This window comes from Sipha flava, unplaced genomic scaffold (genome assembly GCF_003268045.1).
Source record: "Sipha flava isolate LNK unplaced genomic scaffold, YSA_version1 66_pilon_pilon, whole genome shotgun sequence".
Lineage (NCBI taxonomy): Eukaryota > Metazoa > Arthropoda > Insecta > Hemiptera > Aphididae > Sipha > Sipha flava.
Window position 1 is genome coordinate 283815 of NW_020273606.1, and position 23915 is coordinate 307729.

General features: G+C 35.4%; 1 protein-coding gene across 6 annotated transcripts in view; it reads right to left on the reverse strand.

Moving 5' to 3' along the window:
- Positions 1-23915, reverse strand: part of LOC112691708 (serine/threonine-protein kinase MARK2-like) — a 41899-nt gene that overhangs the window by 4123 nt on the left and 13861 nt on the right. For 2 of the 6 annotated variants that reach the window (XM_025566082.1, XM_025566077.1), the window contains exons 3-16: positions 5202-5399; positions 5073-5126; positions 4955-5003; positions 4710-4846; positions 4547-4603; positions 4346-4481; positions 4069-4289; positions 3821-3920; positions 3558-3670; positions 3175-3472; positions 2943-3077; positions 2719-2830; positions 2386-2505; positions 1096-1305 (exon numbers count right to left, since the gene is read on the reverse strand). In XM_025566082.1, the coding sequence (XP_025421867.1) occupies positions 1096-1305; positions 2386-2505; positions 2719-2830; positions 2943-3077; positions 3175-3472; positions 3558-3670; positions 3821-3920; positions 4069-4289; positions 4346-4481; positions 4547-4603; positions 4710-4846; positions 4955-5003; positions 5073-5126; positions 5202-5399 (1940 nt within the window). Of the gene's footprint in view, positions 1-97; positions 252-1095; positions 1306-2385; positions 2506-2718; positions 2831-2942; positions 3078-3174; positions 3473-3557; positions 3686-3820; positions 3921-4068; positions 4290-4345; positions 4482-4546; positions 4604-4709; positions 4847-4954; positions 5004-5072; positions 5127-5201; positions 5400-23915 lie in introns of those variants that run through there. The other 4 variants (XM_025566078.1, XM_025566076.1, XM_025566081.1 and 1 more) reach the window with 3 other exon arrangements.

Here is a 23915-nt window from a genome sequence, read left to right on the forward strand (position 1 = left end):
ACACACACACACACACACACACACACACACACACACACACACACACTCACACACAACATATATGTACTAAAATTATCAGATTTAAGCATGTCAACGGCGTGTAGCGGCATCCCAGCATAATTGTCTCAAAATAGTAAAGTGCCTGTCCCATTTTTGCTTCTCTTCTCCATAATTTAGTGGTAGCATGCGTGTGATAAATGAATGGATGTATGATTTTAATTGATATTTTTTCGTATTAGTGGGGAGTGGTCCTGCACACATACACACAAAAAAGCATCGATCACAAGATGGAAAAAATGAAAGAAACATAAAAAAAATATATGCATATATATTTTTTTTATAATCTGTGCAGGGACCGTATCTGTGTGAAAGCTAGCCAATTGATTATTGTGTTAAAACTTATTAAAAAATAAAAAAAATTTGAGCGCTGCCTTTATTGAGACAATTATGCAAGGTTCGCTAATAATACATGTATACATGTATATGCAAATTATTAAAATTATTTAATATTAATTAAATGATATATGGCACACAAAATTGTCCTAAATATGCTAAATAAAACTTAAAAAAATATAAAAATAATTAAGACAAGCTTTCACAAGTAAGGCCTCTGCGAGTAAAATGCAATCATTTTAAGTAACAGATTAGTATTATTTATTCAATACAGTTTTAACTTAATAGAGGCGGAAAATGGATGGATGTTAAAATGGATTAAAAAAACAGAATTTTTTATGTTAACATACATTGTAAGTTTTATGAAAAACAAAGTATTAAAATAGTGTATTTTAAACAGAAATCATTTAAACTGGTATAAACAATGTCAACCACTTCACTTTTTACATAGGCCTTACAACATTTAAATTAATTTAATTATTCATTCAATTTTCACGGAAAAAAAAGAAAAAAGAAAAACAATTTAAATATATGCTTTAGTTAAAATATTAACTTAGGAACTTAATACGTTTAATATTAGTTTAAAAATAAATGGAGAATTTTTAATTAAAGAAATTAAGTTTACAGGATATTAAAAAAAAAAAAAATTTAATGAGGAACAATACATTCTATAAATTAACTAACAATAATTTAGACACTCACCGTTTCACAAACTTGGATGATATTTTAGAAAAGAATGATGGCCTTTGTACATTTGGATCATGTGGGCTGCCAGTATTATTAGTAGGTCCAACACCAGCATATGCTCTATGTCGGTTTTGACCTGAATGGAAAGTCTGACGACTAGGCACATTCCTGGGGAATGGTTGTCGACTATTGACTGCTGGTGATGCTGGTGAAACTGTTACAACCCTAAAAAAAAAAAATGTATTATTTTAGGATTACTTATTATATATTAATATAGTTATTGTTTATTTTATGTACATTTACAAATACACAAACACTTGAAAGCACAATGTCCATAACATATTTTGATGTTATGATAAAACTAAAAAACTGGTTATAACTGTTTATTTTACAATAAATGTCATACATTTACCACAATCATATCAAATTAAATTTTAGTAGATAAATATATTTTATATTTGAAAGTAAACTATAAAATAATATTGTCTGTTCGTACAATATTTAATTATATTACCAACAAGACAATATTTTACTTACAAAAACGCAAAATATAATTTCATTTAAAATATTTTCCAGTTTTGAAGCAATAATATCATTTATCAAATCATGTTTGATCAAGAAGTTTATTGCATAAGATGCAAATTGATATGAAGCTATTTAAAATGACAAATTATTTATTTTGTCTTTTTATTTTTTAAGTAGAGTTAAAGCAGATAATATACAATCAAGCGAACTCAACTAAATAATAATAATAATAATAATAATTTTTTTTTTTTAAGTATTTATTTATATAAAATATTTGATAGTTAAATGATAAACAATAAAAATATATACTTTCAAAGAAAAATAAAACTTATGGGTACATAATTTATAAAATATTATTCTTTTTAAAAAAAAAAAATAATGTGAACAATATTGTTACTTTAGGATAGTTAATTTGTTAAGTATAAATGGTTAATTAGAATTTAAAATATTAATCATAGTAAGCATTTTTAGTCATGCAATAATTTATATGTATATTTATATGTAGAACAATCACAAATACATGCACAAATAGTAATATCTATCGTCATAGGCTATATAGATATTTAAAACTATCTTAAAATAACAAGAAGCAGCATAGTTCATACGACTGAATGCATTTTGAAGTAAAATCCTATCCAAAAAGAATATTTTTGGAGCACAAAACTTTCACAAGTTTTCAAATATTAAACATATGCATACAATATACAACATGCATTTGATACAATCTAAAAGACAAAATAACATTCTAGCCAGTTATAAAATGTTGAATGGGAGGAATACCTCGGGTGGGCAGGAGGTTCTGTGGCATGTTCTGTGGTGCTAGACACAGAAGCAGATTTGACGTGACCTTTGGATCGTATATCTCCACATCCAGAACCAGAATTAGGTACAGCCAACGCACTAAACCCGATTACCAATGCATTGCAAACATTAATTCAAAATCATCTTACCACCAATAATGAACAAAATAGGATGGATGAATAAATTGTCATATTATAATAACAGAAGATTAATCAGTGTTAAAGTGAAAACATAAATAAATAGTTATTTTACAAATTTATGTGTATGTGTTTATTAATGTGTAAATCAGTGCAATTATTGTTCATAATGTACCTTGCGGGATCCATCACAGGAGGTGGGGTTGATGCAGCTGTTTTTGCATCATAACTGATTGTACTCCTTCTACCTACTGATCCTCCTGGAGCCATTGACCGTGGTTTGGTTCCTACAAAAAAATCCAGGATTAGGATTAGAATAAATACTGTTGGACTTATATTTTATCAATAGATGTTATTTATATAATTTATTTAATCTTGTTATAGAATTATAAAAAATACCTATAATATTTTCAGGTCTAGAGTTTAATCGGGCTGTATTTTCTTTTATACTAGCTGCATCAATAGTATTTTGACGTTTGAAATTTGTGCTTGGAATGGCCACATTGTGATTGTGATTGGTCGAATTAGTAGTACCTAAAAATACATACATATTTTCAGAATATTACAACAACAAAATCAAGTTTTTTGGTATTTAACTGTTAATGGGAAATTTATATAACTTGATTATTACTTGTTTTATTTGTAGAGTTATGTGTTGACTGTTGATTGTTTGACGTACTATTATTAGCAGTAACATTACTTGAATTTGGATGATTTGGGGTTAATGCAGAAGTCTCACCACCAGATGAAGCTCTTCTGTTAGGTTTGGAATTGGTAGCAGATATCGATCTGTGCACACCCCGATGGGATGGAGATTGATTTGTATTATTCACAGCCACAGCATTGTTGGTATTATTTACACTAGGATTAGGTCCAGTGATTCCTCTAAGGGATAATGAACTACCAGATCGAGAACCATCACTTTCAGGCTACACAAAACAATGGAAACAATGAAATTTTAATCGTTTTATATTATAATTAATAAATAATTTATTTTGTAACTTAAATACATACATCATTATTTTTTCTTCCTAGTAATAAATAAGTGGCAAATATGTCATCATATTTGGCTTGAGATAAACTTTCTTCTATTTCTGCACGACTATAACCCATACCAACTAATATTTCTGTAACACGACAAACTGCAACGATTTAAATTAGAAAGTACTTCAAGTATCTTACAAGTAAAATGCTCAAAGTGAAGGAGATAATAATATTAATATATCTTTCATAAGCCAATCATCTTTAAGAGCACGTTATTTATAATAGAAACATACCTATTCGTTTAGGTTCTTTGAAATCTTGTTCTGGTTCTACATAAGGTTTTAATTCATCATCTTCGCAACCCAAATTCATCCATTTGTCTTTCATAATAACCTATATAAAATTTTAATAAAAATTAACACATCAATTTGATCAAAGTGAAATTTGAAAAAAATCAACTTCTAGCATAAATTTCTATAGAATATTATTATTTAAGTTGATATATGTGACTAATTACAAGGTCAGTTTTACTTTATCTTACCTCTAATGACGCTCTTTTAAGTGGATTTAAAACGAGGAATTTTTTTAATAAGTTTTCACAGTCTGTAGACATGTAAAATGGTATTCTATATTTGCCACGTAATACTCTTTCCCTCAGTTCTCTCAAAGTAGAACCATCGAAAGGCAAAGAACCGCTAACCAAAGTATACAAAATAACTCCTAATGACCAAACATCTACTTCTGGTCCATCATAACGCTTCCCTGTAATAATTAATTTGAGTTTTAAAATGTAAATTTTTATCAATAAAATAGGTTACCTTGGAATAATTCAGGCGCTGCATATGGAGGACTACCACAAAACGTGTAAAGTTTACCACCCGGAGTGAATTCGTTACTAAAACCAAAATCTGCTATTTTAATGTTCATTTCACTATCCAATAATAAATTTTCAGCCTAAAACAAGAGTAATTATATACATCATCAAATCAATAATAATTCTAGTGTTTAAATTCAATTACCTTTAAGTCTCTGTGTATGATTCTTTTTTGATGGCAGTATTGAACTGCTGAAACAATCTATAAAAAAATATATATATATATATATATTCACATTAATAAACATTTTAAAATTATAATATTATTATGTTTATCATATTATGAAATTTGTCTATTTATCGCGTACTTGTCTAAATTTGGCTCTTGCTTCTTTTTCTCTCATGCGTCCATGCAGTACCAAATAGTCAAACACTTCACCTCCACTAGCATATTCCATTACTAAATAAAGTGTTTTTTCTGTTTCTATAACTTGAAGTAATTTAACTACAACAAATGAATAAAAATAATGAATATTGAACTTTGAAAAAATGTTTCAAATTAAATAACAAAATAACAGTCGAAATTGTATCGATTAATAATTATATTTATTACCTATATTTGGATGGTCCAACATTTTCATTATTCTAACTTCTCTAAAAAGCTGCAAAAAAAAAAAAAAAAAATAGTTACATCTGTATATTTTCATAAAAATAAAATTATAATGACATACTTTTTGTAAACTTCCGGGTAACAATTGTGTTTTATCAATAATTTTAATCGCGACCTATAAATTTTTGGAAAAATGACAAATTAGTATCACATATACTACTTTATATTTTCCATCAAATGTTATATTTACCTCTTTCCCGGTAGGTACATGTTTGGCTAATTTGACTTTGGCAAAATTGCCTTTGCCAATAGTTTTGAGCAGTTTGTACTTGCCGATATGTGGCTCTTCGGATGATCGACTGCGGGACGATCCACGTGTACTTGTTACCGCAGAAGCACTACTGCCCCCTCCTCCAGTAGAACTATTATTGGTCGCTGCATCACTACCCTGTAAGAACAAAAAGAAAACTTTTGTTTAAAACATTAATTGAAAACAAATAACGAAAAAAATGTCAACACGTTTCAATGAAAACCAAATTTTTACATCCGGCTCACATTTTAGTAAAAATATAGTTTTTATGCCTCGAGGATGTACATTTTACTACAATAGACTTCATTGTGCATACAATTAATATCTGTACCCATATTCATCGAGAGGATATTTTTGTAAACTACTGCGTTATACCTACAACACTTTTTTTCCGCATTAATTAATACCGGATGGTGTACCAATGCGAATGTTTTCCCGTCTAGGATTATTTTTCGCGAGTTATACATTTTGGAAAAAAAAAAGTGAAAGTGTCTTGTCAAAATAAGATCTGTGCTACATACACACAACGGTGGTACCTGAAAAGCGCTTGTGCTACATATTAGCAAACACGATTACCACACACGCAGTATATGTTTTAATTACGTCACACACAGATACACTTACAGCACGGATTTGTTACAATACAGACAGAGCGTGTAGCGTAAATTGGCCTACCTATTTACAGTATTCTCACAGATAACAACGGTATGAAGTATAAAAGGAGAAATAAAATTAGTTATATTTTTAACCAACATCGGCTGTAGACAATCGGATGCATAAATCGTATAACGGACGGTTAATTTGGTCGAATAATGGAACTATATGTCGTCCGCATCAAATATCATGCGATAATTATCGATATCACACTGTAGTACACACCCGTAAATGATACACGGTAATGCGTAATTGTTCGTAGGGAATGTTTAGACTCATAGGGTGCCTGGAATAGAGCGAATACACTGAAACGATACTAATCGCAATTTGTGCCACTGAAAGGAATTAAACCGCTTGGAAGATAGCGAGGCGTAATTAAATTAGACACCCGGCAATAAATCCTAGGACCCTTTAGTTTTAGAACAATAAAATTAAGAGAAACACTAAGATGTTAAGCTGCAGTCGTCTAATTTCCGTGTTATAACTAATGTGAAGCGAGAGGATTGCGTAACATTAAGGATTCAATTTGATCCGTAAAAATGGAGGAAAATATTCTTACATGAAAACACACTCCGGCGGCATTATTATTTCTATCTTTTATCATACATACATATATATATATATATATATATTGATGTAATACAAATAAAAATAATACTTATAAAAGAGTGGAGGAGCATAAAGAATAATAAACTCCGGAGAGTTTTTCAATGGATTCTATGAACTGTTAAATGTGGTCAACACGTGAAAATGTTTTTTACAATTTTCATTTGCGCATACACTATTGATGATTCGATTTTGTTAGTTTTCATAGCTGAATGTACAGGAACATGACGATAAGATAAAGGCTTGCCATGAAAATCAGAATATTTAGTTTTTCCTATGTTCCGGCGAGATGGATGACTTGCGAATGGATATAAACCCGATTATTATTATTTGTATATGTGAATTAATGAAAAATTATCTTATAACGACCGAAAAAAACTTTCAGAAAATATAGTTATTATTTAATCATTATATGGCAAATGCGCCTTTCGATGTCCTTCAATTTTCAACGTATACCTGTAACTCGTGACCAGTGACAAAATTATTCCTGAGAAACTGTAATTTAACAGTGTGTTGCATACACGCTGTGCAAAACGAAATTAAATATACACGCACATACACGAGAAGGTATATGTATATTATATTACTATATGTTACTGCTATTACCGTTTGGTGTACGTTTCGTTCGTTAAGTGTAACGTGAACCCAAGATAAACGACAATGAACGTATAAAAAATAAAAATATGTAGTCAATTTTAACATAATTTAATAATTTCCTTCAAGGCGATACACACGTAGGTCGTAAGTATACGGTCGAGTATATAAAGAAAATAACGTTACACGATCTCGCTTCGCGCTCGTAGTATAAATACACTTACGTTACGTAGCACGGTTAATAGATAACGAATAACAGTAAAACACTAATTAGTAATTTATAACATAACAATATAACACACGTTAGTACGTATGTGGGCCGCCGCATGGGGCAGCAGGCGATCTGAATGTAATAATAACACGAAAATGTTATACGTAGTTATTATATACACGTAGGTGTACATTACGTTAGTTATACATTACATTACGTTGCCGAAGAATTCGACTTACTACCACGGTATGGTATCTACAAGTGATAGCTCTTAAACGTAACGTAACTGGACATTGCATTTTTTTACTTTTGTAGAACATTACGCTAACGAATATATACTGGGTATTATTGTTACACCGCTGCCGACTGAAATGCATACAACTAACTGGTAGACGTTCGATCGCAATAATTATTAATCAACGTTCGTATCGTACACGGCACAGCCACGATTGGAAAAGGTCAAGTGCTGCGCGAGGAAAGGTGTCGCGCGAACGACGACGAGAGGAGTCGACCGCGTTCGCAACGACTTAAATGGTCACAGGGACTCGTTTTACGAAGAATCGGTGGACGGGGAAATATATTAAAGAACTATTAGTCACGACAATACATACATATATATTTATACACAATATCTATACGTGCATGCGCTCTCAGCCGAGAGAGCACGTCACGAGTCGAAACAACGACGCGACGAGTCTTTTATGGAGATTCCAACGGGTCGCGCGCACGCGTCGCCGTAAAAAGCTTCCGTGACGTGAAACACGCTGCTAACTCGCGGACAATTCAAACGAATCAGGTGCATCGAGCACGTACGCTATACTTATCAAGTGGGCCGCACGAGAACGCGATGATTACAGTTGTCCGCGAAAAGCCACCATTACGCGGCGGGTCCGTCTGAAACGGGGAACGAAAACCGAGAGTAAACGGTTAACGGCTCTCGATTTCTGGTTCGTGTTTGGGTCCCCGAACGGATAATTGTCTTCGTTTAGAAGTACGTTGCGTCCCGTTCGTCGTCACCGTACCCCGTAAAACGCGAGGAGACGTTACATTCTATCGTATTGCCGCGGTGGCTAGATAGACGTCTCTCGAATGCGTGAAAGTCTCCCGTGATTTCCGACGATTCGATGAACCGGTTACGGTTTTGATACACCGCATATTATAGGTGTTCGTCGGGTATTTCTGCGACGCGTATCTGTACCGTGAAATTACGTGCGCGCGCGCGCAGCGTGAAAAACGAGGCGAACGGTAGTAAGGCGAATACAAGCAATCGGAGGCTATTACAATATTGTATTGCGATCGTGGGCATGTCGAAATCCGTTGCCGAAAGACCTGTTGCGCGAGGAAAATGCGTAAGAAAGGAAACGAGGAAAAAGACGACGACGACCGCGGGACGAGGCGGCGGTCCGGAAACGCTTTCGTTTGACGGGGAAAACAAGCGGCGGCGGCAGCGAATAATAATAATAATAATAATACCGGCCGAACGCATCGAGTCATCGTTATCTGCACGGGCGCGATGGCGGCCGAATGCGTGGGCAGCATATTAACAGTGCCGTGAGATAAGAAAAAAAAATAATAATAACCGCATGCGTGTCTGCACAAAAATAGTAGTGATATCGTTTATGTTAACGATCGGCGCTTAAAGTTTTAACAATTTTTCGTCGCGACCAACACGTGAGCACAGAACGAGATCTTACGTCTGCGATGAATACGCCGCCACTGACGGATGAACTCAACAGTAGTTGATTTCGATTACCAATATTTTTTTCGCATTACACAATTCGTCACAAAAACTATTGAAAGAACACGTTAAACACATGTGATATAAAAATTTACTATTTCGATGTAAAAACCGTTTTGGAGCGTTATACAAGGGTGGCAACAATTGTTCTTCCGCGTTTGTACGCGTTGGGAAAAGACGCACCACGCGAAAACGTAATAAATATAATATTACAATACTCCTGGTACTCGGTGGTATCTGTTTACCGGTACGATGCGTTACGCAAGAGTATTGTTTCGTTTTTTCAACAAGATAGTAATATTATTTCACACAACACAATCATATAGTATTATATCGACGGCGCGACGGCCGAAATTTCGCTTCACACAACGGTTGCTGCTCCCTTCCCCCGGTGATCCGAATATATGCCGTCATCGCGCACCGCGGCGTTCGACCTCGTTAAAATCGCAACTGGTTTTCATTTATTTATTCGCTCCCCTTCGTCCCCCCCCCAAAACCATCCATGCAAACTTCCTAGTGTAACACAACGTTATACTGCTACATTATCGCTTTTCGACCGATAAATTACGACGACGCGACGATAATATAAATAATATATATATAGTTTATAACTATAAAAGTGGTATATGTGTACACATTCATATTATTTATGGCAACGTACCGTTAGCGGAGACGATGACGACGACGACGAAGATGACAACAATGAAGAAGACGATGATGTCCGTATGCCACGACATCGCACGTAAATACAAGTGCTCATGTTTTTATACGACGATCGGCGACCGTGGCAGAATGACGGAAAGAGGACGAACGAGCCGCGACGGCATAATTTATATTATTTTATGCACACAAGATGTGCGCGGGGACCGACTTGATATCAGTTTGTATATGTATATAATATTATCGACGATTATTTATACGAAATGAGGAGAAAATTCTTCGTTACCGTTTCGTAATCGCCGGAAACCGTGGTCGTCACAGCAGCACTAGTCACAGAACAACAACCGAACACGAGACTACGACGAGTGATACATCCGCCATCAACGATGACGCCATGACCGTGGTCGTTCCGTAAAGTAAAATCCGTAATTAAGAATTATATTTTCGATAACGGGAAGGATGAAAAAAAAAAAACAATTGGTCGGGTGTCAGTAACGAAGAGCAAATAATGAACACGACGACGAAAACGATAATAACATATTATCGAAATAAAAATTCGATTTTCGGCACTGTAACGACGATATCATTACGTGCGTGCGCAACCTGTCACATTTACGTGTGCGTGTGTGTGTGTGTGTTTGCAGAGTCAAATGTATGAAATATGATGTTATTATTATATATAGGTACGGATAACCGACGCGACCTTTACGCAGCGGCGCAACAAACGCGCGCACCCACGTGTCACAAATATGTAAAATATATTATCGGTGCATACGGCACTACTGCATCAGACCGTCCGTCCGGAGAAACGTTGGACCCGAATAATAATATATTACATCGTGAAAACGTTTAACGACGAGCGATCAACGTGATTCGGATGCAGCAACTGCCGGTATTTCTGTGTGTGTGTGTGTGTGTGTGTGTGTGTGTGAAGTGTTTTTGTGACGTAACCGTTATTACAAGGAAGGAAGAAAAAATGTATAAAAGAGTTGCGTAAAACACCAGAGGATCACAAGCCTCCGCCCCTTCGAGTATGGGAAGAGAGTAGAAATAAAAAAACCGTCGATTATTTTTCCCCCTACTGTACACATAAATGAAATACAAATAGGTATGATATTATAATATATTACTAAAACGCGGCGGTGGTTCTCCCGTGCGCGTACATACACCGCACCAGGGGGGGGGGAGTCTACTCCACCGGTGTGCGCTCAGATGACGACGACGACGGGTTTTTCTCAACACGTAGGTACGAAATACGTTATTTTTCTAGAGTTAACAAAATTCTATCAAGTACGAGACGACCCGGACGAAGAAAACGGAATCGAATACACAATATTGTCGTCTTTGCGACCGCATAATAGTCGTCTTCACCGCGTTGCGTGACACGCATGCGTATACGCTTGCAAGCACACACACGGGGGCTGCTTTTACGACTGTAATAATAATAACGACGTTGCGCGCAAGTGTGTAACACGGTTTATTTCTTCCGCAGACCGTTTTCCCAGGTTACGTTCGTGCTTATTCGAAGCGACGCGCGCGTATAGAATCCGAAGAAAAAAAAAGGAATAATAATCGTCGTAATAAAAACCAAATAAATAAATCATAAGCCGCAGCGTAGTAATCGCGGCCGGAGTCGACGACAAAAAAAAAAAAAAACGCATTAATGATAAAACAACAATCGGGTGTGCACGACGAGTAAAAACGGCAGCGCAGCCCCACAATAAACCCATTTTGTTCTTACATCTATGGGTACAACCATCTTCTACATTATACGTTGTTATTATATCACGGGTGTCTACTCCTTTTCACCACCCGCCACGATTCGACGACCGATCCTTTAGCAGTCTCTCCGGTTACCGGTGCACCGTAAAATCAGTGAAAACCAATACACAATAGCTATGCGCTTTAAAATACGACCTTTTTTTCCTTTCTATATTATTCCCTTCCCATCTTCCTGTCCTTCCCACAAGTCTACTGGTACCGCGGTCTCCACCGATTTCTGGTCCAACCGAAAGAGAGACAGGTGGCCGCTCCGAGTGTATACGATGTATGTAATACGTACGGCGGGCGTGGTATGGTGTTCACCGGTCTCAGAGCGCACATACGCACACTCGTCTTCAGCGCGCACGTCGTGAGAAGTGGCAGCGACGACTACGAACACGGAGTGGGAATACACATAACTGTAAACCTATCGTCGTTGAGACTTACAACGACCGCACACATAAAACACATAGTAAAATAATATATATATATACACGAAAAAAAAAAAAATTACTATTGCACATTACACGTTGTGCGCGCAAAAAAAAAAAAACGCATTGGTCCACGGACACCGTTTGGCCGCAGTATATCATTATTATTATCGTTATTGTGAACTCTTGTAGTAAAATGGATTGTTCCGGTACGGTGAATTTCGGTAGGAAACGAGACGAAATAATAATTGTACGAAGTATACATTATTTTGTATTGTTTGTGTGCCGCACAACGCCGGTGTATGCGCGTGTGTTAGACTGAGCGAAAGCAACTTCGGTTAGTGGCAGTTACGAAAAATAAAAAATAAAATAATCTACTCTAATTCGCGACCATAAAGAAAAACAATAATGATAAAATAACGAATTGGGTCGTACGAGATATAGATAAAAGCGGAGAAGGAAGAAGAAAAAACGAGAACCGAATTCTACAAAAACTGTTTCCGACCAGTTTCAACGCACACTATAGATTTTTCCATATCGACAACGAACGTAACAACATTGTTACTATTATAATATTACCTATAACATTCCCTACGAGACGTCGAACAAAGCAACGACGTCCGCGAGACAGAGGAAACAGCTGCGGCGTGTAATTAATTCGTGCCGACGAGAACGCGTTTCGTATCCTTTCCGAGGCGTTCGGATACACCGCGTTTTAAGACTGCGGCCGATGGATATATCGTATATTTTTATTTACGTTGCGATACAAACACCTACGTTTTAACACAACAACGCGTGTGCGTACGCGCGCGCGCGTGTAAATTTACATAATTATTACAATAATATTATCAAACATAATATACACACAACAGCAGAGATAACAGAACGTCGTCAACATGCCTCGACCGCGCATGAAAGCACATACGGCGTCGTACGTAACCTGCCCTACCCTCCTCCCTCGTTCTGCACCGCCACGATGACGACAGGACAACGTCGCTCGTTCCGTTAATCAGTTACAATATAAATATGTATATATATATATATACATGAATGTATACCAACGACGTGTGATGGCGGCGGCGACGGCGGAACGAGAGAGAACAATAAAAGGGGAAAGGTATGGGAAAAAAAACCATGACGCCGACGGGCGACTGCTGGCCGGACTTACCGACGGTGCGGTTATCGGAGACGCCAAAGGAGAAGACTGCAGTATGTTGGGGGTGCGCGTGTGATGCAGGTTCCTGGACTGCAGCAGCGGAGGCGGTAACCACACGACTTCGTCCGCCGCCGACAGCGGCACCGACGACGACAACGTAGACGACGAGGCGGTGTTTGTCGCCGGTGTCTGTTGCTGTGACGATGTGACGGATGGGGGCTGTGTCGGGTGCGACGCGGCGGTCGCCAGGTGTTCGACGACGGGCGGCAAAGACACCGGACTGTCCGTTTGGTGCATCCAGGTGATGTAGCTGACGCTCATGTTTGCGGCGGCGTCTCGGTAGGTTAGATCGTTTTGTAGAAGGTGACGGTGACGACGTTCTCTGCACGTACGCGGCGGCGACGGTGACTCATCCGGCACACTACAACGGCATCGCGTCTATGGCCATTGCGCGTTCGACCGGGGCAGTGCTCCTCCTCTGGTCTGCCTACCAAACGAACATAACGACGACGGTATATGTCCGACTTGAACGTTGCCGAGACGCACGCGACCGCTTTGCCACGATGACGTTTTTTTTTTTTATTATTATTAAATCGAACGGCAGGACGGCAAAAAATCGACAAAACAACCGGCACGACTTGAGAGACGGACGATTGAACGAACACACACACGTACACACGCACGCACGCACGCACGCATACACACACAGACAGACACGACGTGCGATCGGCACAGTCTTCGAGGCCTCCGGAACGACCCCGGACACGCCACTACCACTTTCTCGGGCAAACGACAAGAAACTGGTCCCACTACCGCAGCGAGTGTGTACCCGTTCTCGTTCGACCGTCCGTTGTTGCTGCTGCAATGCTGCCACCGCCGCCACCGACAACGATGCAACTCTCGGTACAACACAGCAGAGAGCGCCGCAGTCGTCGTCGTCGTTGTCCTCCTGCCCGCCGCACTCCTACTACGCGAGTCGTACGCGCAGCGGCTACGTAACCGCGATGCGACGGAAAAGGACGTTGCCAATTTGTTTTTTCGCCGTGTACAGTATCATTGCCCACTACTACTACTCCTGCTGCTGCTGCTGCTGCTGTAGTAGTACCGCTCTTGGCGCACTACCACTTCCGAAGCCGCAAGAAAGACGACGTGACGGCGGGGAGAGGAGTTAGTGGTTACATTGCTGTGTTGAAAAATAAATACATGAATGTATACGATTTTTTTTTCTTCAACTCGAAAACGTGTCGAATCGTTGTGGGCAGGACAAAGAGGTACGTCGTCGAAAACTCCAACGAATGGCGGTGGCTAGAGTAACAGGAAAGTTAAATAGGACCGCCGCCGAGAACGCGATAACATTTTATTTGATTCGGCAATTTCGCGAGCACTTGTGTCACTTTTAATATACCGACACAGTTCCTTCGACTGGAGGGGCGGTGACGGGGTTCGCCGCGTGGTTTCATCAGGTGAAACGTATTGCAGGTCCCACACCCGATTATTTAGACGTGCGCCGAAGTGGGGCCTTGGTGAAAATAGAAAATCTGCGTCACGAATGAAAAAAAATAAAGAAATAATGCCGAGACGAAACGAAAAACAAATAGAAACTACGTAAAGATACCTATTATGATTATGCGATGCCTTTGATTTTGATTTTCTTACGCACTCTACTTTCGACTCGGTACCGATTTACACGGTCCATTCGTTCCGTTTTTATGTCATCGGGTACGATTATCTTTAATCTTGTTAAGACTTCATTTCAAACGCATTTACGAGCCGGGGACCGAATTAATAGCGCACATAGACTAAAACTAATTGCAAGTATACATGAGTTGTACCGACGTCATAAGCTATAGATAACCGGCTGTAACGTTGATATATCGGTTAATATTATAATATATCGCGCACGGGCTGCGTTCAATGATAATTTAGTCTTTAGAAAATAATTATCGTACGCACGTCGTTTAATACCGGTGGCATACCAAAGACAAATGATATCTACGGAAAATAACTTAATTCTAGTTGTGTCTAACAATTTAAGAACATGCACGATATGAATAAATAAAAATGTGAATTATTTTATTTTACATTTGTTTTTTGGACGTTTAGTTTTAAAATTTGTTGTCACGAAACACATATACTGAAACAAAAACAAGTCACGAAACACATTTAAATAAAAGTTACACTAATGTTCGATGTTTTGTTTTCATGAAATCACAATGGAATTAAATTTCCTTTAACTAGAAAATTGTTTTAAGATGTTCACTTTCAACGTGTTGAAATCGTCATAAAGACGTCAGTCAGCGTGTTCGAAAACTTTTAAGAGCAATTAATTTTCATTCCAATAAATAAAAGACTCTAAATCACGTCAACTCCTTCATATTCAAACTAAATGAATATTAATTAGGATTATATAGCATAGAAAACTATTGACAACAATTAGTACAGAAACGTCCATAGACGGGATTTTATCATCATATTTAAAAACGCGTGCTGAAATAATAATAATAATAAAAAAAAAAACTTTCAGACTGTGTATAACTATTTAACAGATCGTTTTTGAAAGTAATTGACGTAAATATTTTAAACTACAGCAATGTATAACTCTAGAAACACAATGACATTTTGAATAAACATTTTGAATATAAACCTGCATAAAGATATAGATAAATGAGTAATCCAATTAATCTGCCAATAAAAATCAAGGTTATTCAAATTTCCGATTTATAATAAAAATTAAAGTGGAACGTCATGATACAGCTATCACTATTACCATTAAAAGAAAAAAATGTAATTAAAATATTTTGATAAACCTTTTAATATACATACATGGTTATTACATTTTTTAATAATACACACTCATTAATCCTAAATTATTTTATTTATACTGATAAATTATATTTTCACCAAAAAATTGCTTATATTTGCGAAAATATGAGAAATAAAAATAAATTTTATCTTAAATGCAAATAAAATGAAGATAACACTAACTAAGTAAATGCTTTTAACGGATTCTTAATAAATTATAATGATAGAAATGAACTTTGTAGGTTAAACAAAGAATGATGACCTGCAATTTCGACAGAAAATATTATTAATTTGATTTTAATTGTCCTAGTTCAATTCTCACAATCGTTGGTACTAATTAAACGTAGGTCATAGTAAAATATATAACCAACTTCATTTGCATAGATAATAAGATCGAAACACACACATATTTGGTCATTGTTAAAAATGTACGTAGATAATTTTTAATTTACAATTTTTAACAAACATATGAAGTACATTTGTAATATGGTTGTCCAATGATTTTTTTTTTTACCTTCAGTCAATACAGATAATGTATGTTAATAATAATTACATAATTCATTTATTGTCTTTAAAATAATATCTTTAAGTACTTATATTAATTTTATTTAATCTCTGTACATTTATAAATTTATACAAATCAAATCTATATCAACATTTTCAAAGTTGAGAAATAAACATATAGCAATAAAATTGTATTAAATTGCATACAATAATTGAACATCTAACAACAATTAATTTAATATTAAGCAATAAAAACGGTTATTAGGTTTCTCTTATATACCTATACTGGTAATTATTATCACTTTGATTAGAACAAAACAATATTTATTAATATTTTAATCGTTTATCCTATTATTTCTTCTATTAAATTAATACACAAGTGTGCGTATGTGTAAACATAATATCCTAAGGCTAATACAAAAACAATGACGTATCAATACTTCATTAGAACTTATTCCATCCTATCATTTACCAATGGCGATTCATTTTTCCTACCAATATAATTAATAGGAGCATTTTTTTAAAAAATTTTTATAGACTTTATACCCTTACGTAAACGTATATTTAATTAATAACATATCACGTGCTATAAAAATACTAAATTGCACACTATCCAATTTCTCATTTATTACATTTTTTTTTAATCTTCGTAAACATGTTATGTTATTAACATTAACTATATGAAACTGATATTAGTAAATCCTACGTTTATTTTTATATCCTTTACTTTTGTTGAATCGTTAAAACAAATAATAAATAATGTACGTGAGTAGTTCCGAGGAATAATTTGTATGCAAATGCTATAAGTACGTATATTCACACACACATGAATGTAAAAACAGAAATATAATTTAAAAATAACAATGCACTAACAGTTTTAAAAATGCAACAGTTAATTTGGAAAAAATAAAATAAACATTGAATCATATTAAAACTAGTAAAGAGTAGAAAAAACGAAACACGTTACAAAAAGTTAAATGAATTAACAGTACTTGAAAGCCATAAGAATAAAAATATATCACTTTCGAATGCATTTTCGAAAAAAATATTTGTAATGCTGATCCACAAAATATAATTGTGATTACTTGATTATAACTTAATAAACATTTTATGCTCGACAATTCTATTAAGAAAAATGAAATAACAAGTTAAATCTAATATAGTTTTTAAAATTCCATTCACAATCAAGTAGTTTTAATACCTTTGATTTTAAATTATGATGATATACGCATTTTAATACAAAAATACTTAACTCAAATGCACCATTGTAAACGGAAATTAAATAAATCTGGTATAACCATGAAATAAAATTTAACTTATCTATTATGATTTCACACTGGTATTACAGAGACATGTACAAATAGTTTAAACGAGCATAATAATATGGGAGAAAAAGTTATGGGTAATATTAACCGTTTTTCATTATCGAACATATTTTTAAACAGCACACAAATATAAATTTAAAAAAAAAAAATTGTATAACTCTTTGGATAATAGCATAAGTCTTTGTGGAACTCCTTATGTCTGACAAAACTAATTAATATTGCTAGAAACCGCTGTGATCACTCTCAATAGATAATGCCCCAACTTTCCAATGATAATAAAATTACAGTAAAATAAGCGATGATAGTTTTGGCACTTCAAATCGTTTAGCGCTCGACCAACCGGTTTCCATTGCAATTTTAAAATAAAAGTAGTTATTATTTAGTTTCTAAAGGAGATTTCGCACGAAATATGTTACTGAAAAATAATCAGTATATTTTAGTTTAACAAATTGTGGTGTTTTGATTTAGTTTCAAGAAAATTACAGAATAACGATATTTTATACGTTTTTCATAATGCTGACGAATGGGATTGTCAAATTTCAGTATTTTAAGTATTATGAAACTTAAAATAAACAATTACATCGTATTAATTAATAGAGTTCTGAACATAATTTAAGTTCAAATATGCATATTCGGTTGATTTCTTTAATCTTTTTTGAGGACGAACACCATCAGCAACATATATTCAAAAAATCTATTTTACACTCCATATTTGAGGTTAGCAATGAAAATATGGTTTAATATAAAATAGATCCGCATTCTAATTTGAACTATGTTTGCCATGATTTGCAAATACATGTTAAATATATTTTTTAAGTCTATATGTATATATAATACAAATAAATATTAGTACATAAATGTTTTAAAAAAGTAAAACGCAAATATTTTCAAATGAGAACAATACAAGACGACGAATGACGTTTGTTTAATACTTCAATAACACAATATTTAACACTGCTGACCCGTTTTTAAATTGATCAATGACCGTGCAGCATTAAAATTTTTGTAAACGGTAAATAAAAAAACCGCAGCATTTCCTCTAAGTATTTATTTTGTACTACATCTCCTTGAAAATATATAGTTAATATATTGGTTTGTTCGGTACTTCGGGTTCAGAACTTTAAACGTAAATAGTCATGAGAAGATTAATACATTTTATTAATATTATTGTATTCTGAATTACATAAAACATTGGTTAATAACCGAAACTTTTTTTCTAATATAAATCGTTATAAACTGATAGTCAAAAACACAAAATCACTTTTTTATTATATAAAGAAAAAAAAATTGAAAACGAAGAAAAGTGAATTTAGTTTATATAAGTGTTTTTTTCCTTATCAAATGACCTTTAATACTCCGGAAAAGGAAATTGCATAGAAATTCAACATAATCATATTAATTTTATCATATACACTCGTGTTAATATATTTATACACTTTCTCCAATAAATACATCGAGAAGCCTCGAAGTGCAATTTTTTGACCTATAAATGACACTAATAAATGCCTCTAAGTTTATAGGATTAACATGCGATTTTCACCTTAGCATTGAACTTGTATATATTTTTATCGATTAAAGGTCAACCGATAGCCGGTGCAACAATATAGTTCCCTCAATAAAAAAAAAAAAAAAAGTAGTAAATTTCATTATGGTTGTAATTCGAACTAGAAATATATTTTAAACGTATCACACCATCATTTCAGGTAAAATAATATGATGTAATGAAACGCCCGACGTCCGCGTTAACGTTTAACAAACATACACCGCAGCATAAACGACTGCAACGACCCAAATGGCAATGAACTGAAAACAATCTAGTCGTTTTTAAATACAAATAATTACGTAAGAAATATATGATATTTGTACATGTCCTGCCGCCGCGAATAACTGGCAAGTATATTATTATCGTATGCAATCGATAATGGCAGCAGCAGTGTCACAATACACAGTATATAAAACCGTATTTAATATCAATATTACGATCATAACATCACGTGAGGCGGCGGGGATGTTACTATCATTATTGTTTAGAGGACGCGAAAGGGGACGAAATGCTTATGTGATGCAAGGGAGATTTACGAAAATCTCTCACGAGTAAACGTCCGTAAAAGCATGTCTTGCAGCAGATGAAATAAACAGTATTATTACATTACAAAAAGCAGGGGATAGATAACGATACACCGCGGCTGTGTGATTATTAGTTCACCAGATGATTAGCGGGGATACTCCCGCGGGCTACAGTACGACAGCGTATGTATTTTAGTCGAATACCGCGACGACTTGCCAACGTTAAAATCGTTTTCCTAGTATAAAAATAAATCGTGTTCAGAAAATGAGCTCACAACTCCTCCACGTGACGGTAACGATACGCGACCGTGGCTAACTACTAACTTAACCAGTAGTCCACGACGGTAATTTTATGTGGAGACATTTCGTAGACACTGTTGGGATATCGCATTTCATTACGGGATTGTAAATATTTCGACGTTCACCGGGGGGAGTAAAGGGTCCACGTTGGGAGCGCACGAAGAGATCGCAAGTTACCATGACGATCGCGGCGAAGAGGAGAACACGGTACGATAAATAACATCAAAACAGAAGCTAAGGGGAACAAAATATAAGAAGAGAGACGGCGAGTGTTCTAAATCGCATGCTTCGCGATAAGGGTTATGCATATAAGAATTCTATAGGTCGCGAACTACATAACAAAACAATTAACAACAACAGCAACAACAATGATTACTATTAATACGCGGGACGGAGAAAAACTCGCACGAACCGCACATTACAATACAACCTTACCAACAGCAGGCGATGGCGTACGATCACGCGCGGTTCGCGTTCATCAACCGCTGTTGTCGTCGTGGTCGTCGTAGTCATTATAAAACGATTTTCGAGTGCAATCGGCCCGAGTACGGACGACCAAGTACAATTACAATGCGCTTAATAATATCGTGTGAATCTATACGTCGCCGAGAAGTGTGGTGTGTGTTATCGGAGCCGAAGAAATTCAACACAGTGGTATAGTGTTTGGGTGACGATTATTTTCCTTGGAACGTTTTCGCGCGAACCGCGTCACGAACGGCTAATGGCGAAAGGCCAAATATGCGTAGAGGAACGCACGCACGAGCACCATGCCCGCCGCCAGTGGCCATACGGGATCGCGAAGTGGCGATTTTTTGCTGGCAGGGCGCGCGCGCCGCGACCAACCCGCCCCGACGCGCGCGCCCTCGTTCGCATTCGGTCAGAAACAGTCTTTGTCGGGGCGACGGTGGACAGCGCGACCGTGTACGCGTGCGGTGCGCGCGCGGTGTTCAATCAATATAGCACGCGCGCGCGTTTACGAGAGACGTATCTCTTCAACATAATGTACTACGATATACACGAAAACCCATCGGTCGTCTTTCTCTCTATCATTCTCCACCTCTGTGTCGCAACACTTTCTCGGGAACGAGAGCACGCTTTCTCTCCGCGAACGAAATTTCCGTTTTAATTTTCATACTCCCTTCCGGCCGCTTTTATTCGATATTAACAATAGTAACTGTACACTTTGGCTACGCGATGTGGGTGGGGAAGGATTCATCCGTATACGCTCAAGGCACTGCGAACACTCGGGACTAATACGCGCATACAACACACCCTCGCGCTCGACCACCAATGAGAACATGTGCATACATTATATAACCTCTGCGTCCGCACTACCGGTGCGCTGGAAGATGTACACACTTGCACGCACGCACACCCTTCGTCAGTCCTAGAGACGTCGAGGGTTTCATTGTACACAAATGACGACACTGTAGTCGATGACGGGCGGGTGCTCGTAGGCTAGGCGCCACCGCCGAGCATTACATTGTAATCGCTGTCTGCTTAAGTGTTTGCGTTTGTCGTAACTTCTTCACGACGACGATAACACGATGCCACCATCGAACCTACCTACCTACATACCTTGTATTGGGTTAGACCTTCGTTAATCGCTGTTTAACTTTTACCATACGGGGTTATATGCAATAGCACAAACAACCGATCACGGGTCCTATTATGTAAAGGTCACACGCTCGAAAATTCCATTGTTTTCTTTTCGCTCCTCTTCCCACTAACACTCACTCGCCTAACTTTGAAGAAATATCACGCGGCAATATCATATATATATATATATATATATATATATATATATGTGTGTGTGTGTGTATGAAAAATTACTATGCGTACAGTTAGTTAAAATGTATGTCATACGTTAATTGTGTTAATTTTCAAAGAATAAAATGTACACAAGTCGTTAATCTAAAACGCTTAGTAGAAAAATAAACCGTCCGATACAACGTCGGGATTAAGGCAATTAATCGATAAAATTTATTTTCGATAAACACGTAACACTGTCGGTTTTTGGCACGCCAACATTTATAACAGTTGAAATTTAAATAGACCATACAAAAGCTTTCTCGTATTGAATACTTTCTTCTCCCTCGTGAATGAGTATTTTTGCACAATAATCGATTCCCCGCACCACCACGTCCATCGTTCTCCATATTATAATTTTCTTTTACAAAAATATATATTTCATTTATACACAATGATACAATTAATAACCAGTCTACGTAATTAAAATATTATAAAATAATGAAAACATTGGGAGTTCAGTTCTAATAGGTTTTCCAAATTTAAAATCATAATTTCTGATCAATCTATCTAAACTAGAGTTGTAAAAATCAACTAGAGATACATTTTAACTATAATTTTAATTTTTGTTATTTGATTGTTTGATTTTTAACTACATAAAATTAGTGTATCACTTTTACTCTCATTTAATTAGTTGAATATTACAAAATATTTAGATACGTTTTGATAAATTCTGTGAAATGCGATACAGACATATTAAAACTATTTATTTTTTAAGAAATGCATATACATTAAAATATTTAACAAATTTACTAACATAGAATTTGAATATTAAAGTCTACTTCATTTATTATGAGTATACTGATACATTTTTGAATTTCCTACAATAAGCCGTGTAGAGAACCTTATCTAGGAAAATACTTAATATCTAGTAGAAAATATATACGTATATTATATTATTACAAAATTATATAAGGTTATAAAACACCAAAATTTCATGCCCATCAATTTTTTTTCCGAAACCACTAATAAGTAAAAATTATAAAAATAAAATAAAAATCACTGCGTATTTATAGCCAAATGAGAGGGACTAAATTCCTCGGGAATTAGTAATTTTATAATAAATATTTTAACCGCTCAAATCTTCTTCAACTCTTGCTTATGACGAGAAATCATTTTGTTTTAATGAACACAGAAGTACGACCAAATACATCCGAGAATGACTATATTACCATTACGGCTTACTATATATAGCTCTAAATTTTAACAAGTTGGAACAAAGATGTACATAAGGAAATATCGCATAATAATTGGTCTTCATTAAACATGATATAAATTAGACGCAGTAAATAAGTACTCATTTTTTAAGCAATTTATTTTTATTTGAATTCAAACATATCACGTTAAACGAAACCATATTCATTAATAATAATGATTAAAAACAATAACGGTTATACGTTTCTTATTTCTATTTGTAAATAGCAATGAACGTGGCATGGAATTATTTTATTTTGTAACAACGTTCAAGGGCGCTATTGAATTGCCTACGCAAAACGCCTTCTATACTATATATGTTTACGTAGACCAAGACCTTCGAATTTTATTTGTGGTTATAAAACAGCAACGGAATCAAAAATAAATAAACAAATACACAAGTTTTTAGAATACCATTAACGCGGAAACAACACGTGTTTTATTTCATTTTCTCTGCCCGCAAACTTTAATGCTGCCTTTAAAATATTTCAAGTAATTCGTAACATATTTGAAAAGTGACGGTAAATTAAATCTAATATTTAAAATTATTTTAAACTGTTCTCTGAATATACGTGTGATATAATAAATGGAATAGAAAGGAAAATAAATAAAATAAGTGTAAAACACTTCTGCGCAAAAAAAAAAATAACAAAAATACGCTTCTGAAACGTAACACGATAATATAATTGGAAGTAAATCCGACTAGAAACGAAAACAAGATATGTATGTCTGTGTGTGTTAAAATTCGTTTGACCTGAAAATTCCAAATTGTTTACCATGGAAATAGCATTCAACCTTGCGTTCGTTTGTTAAGAGTAACACGCCCGACGACGACGCGTTTA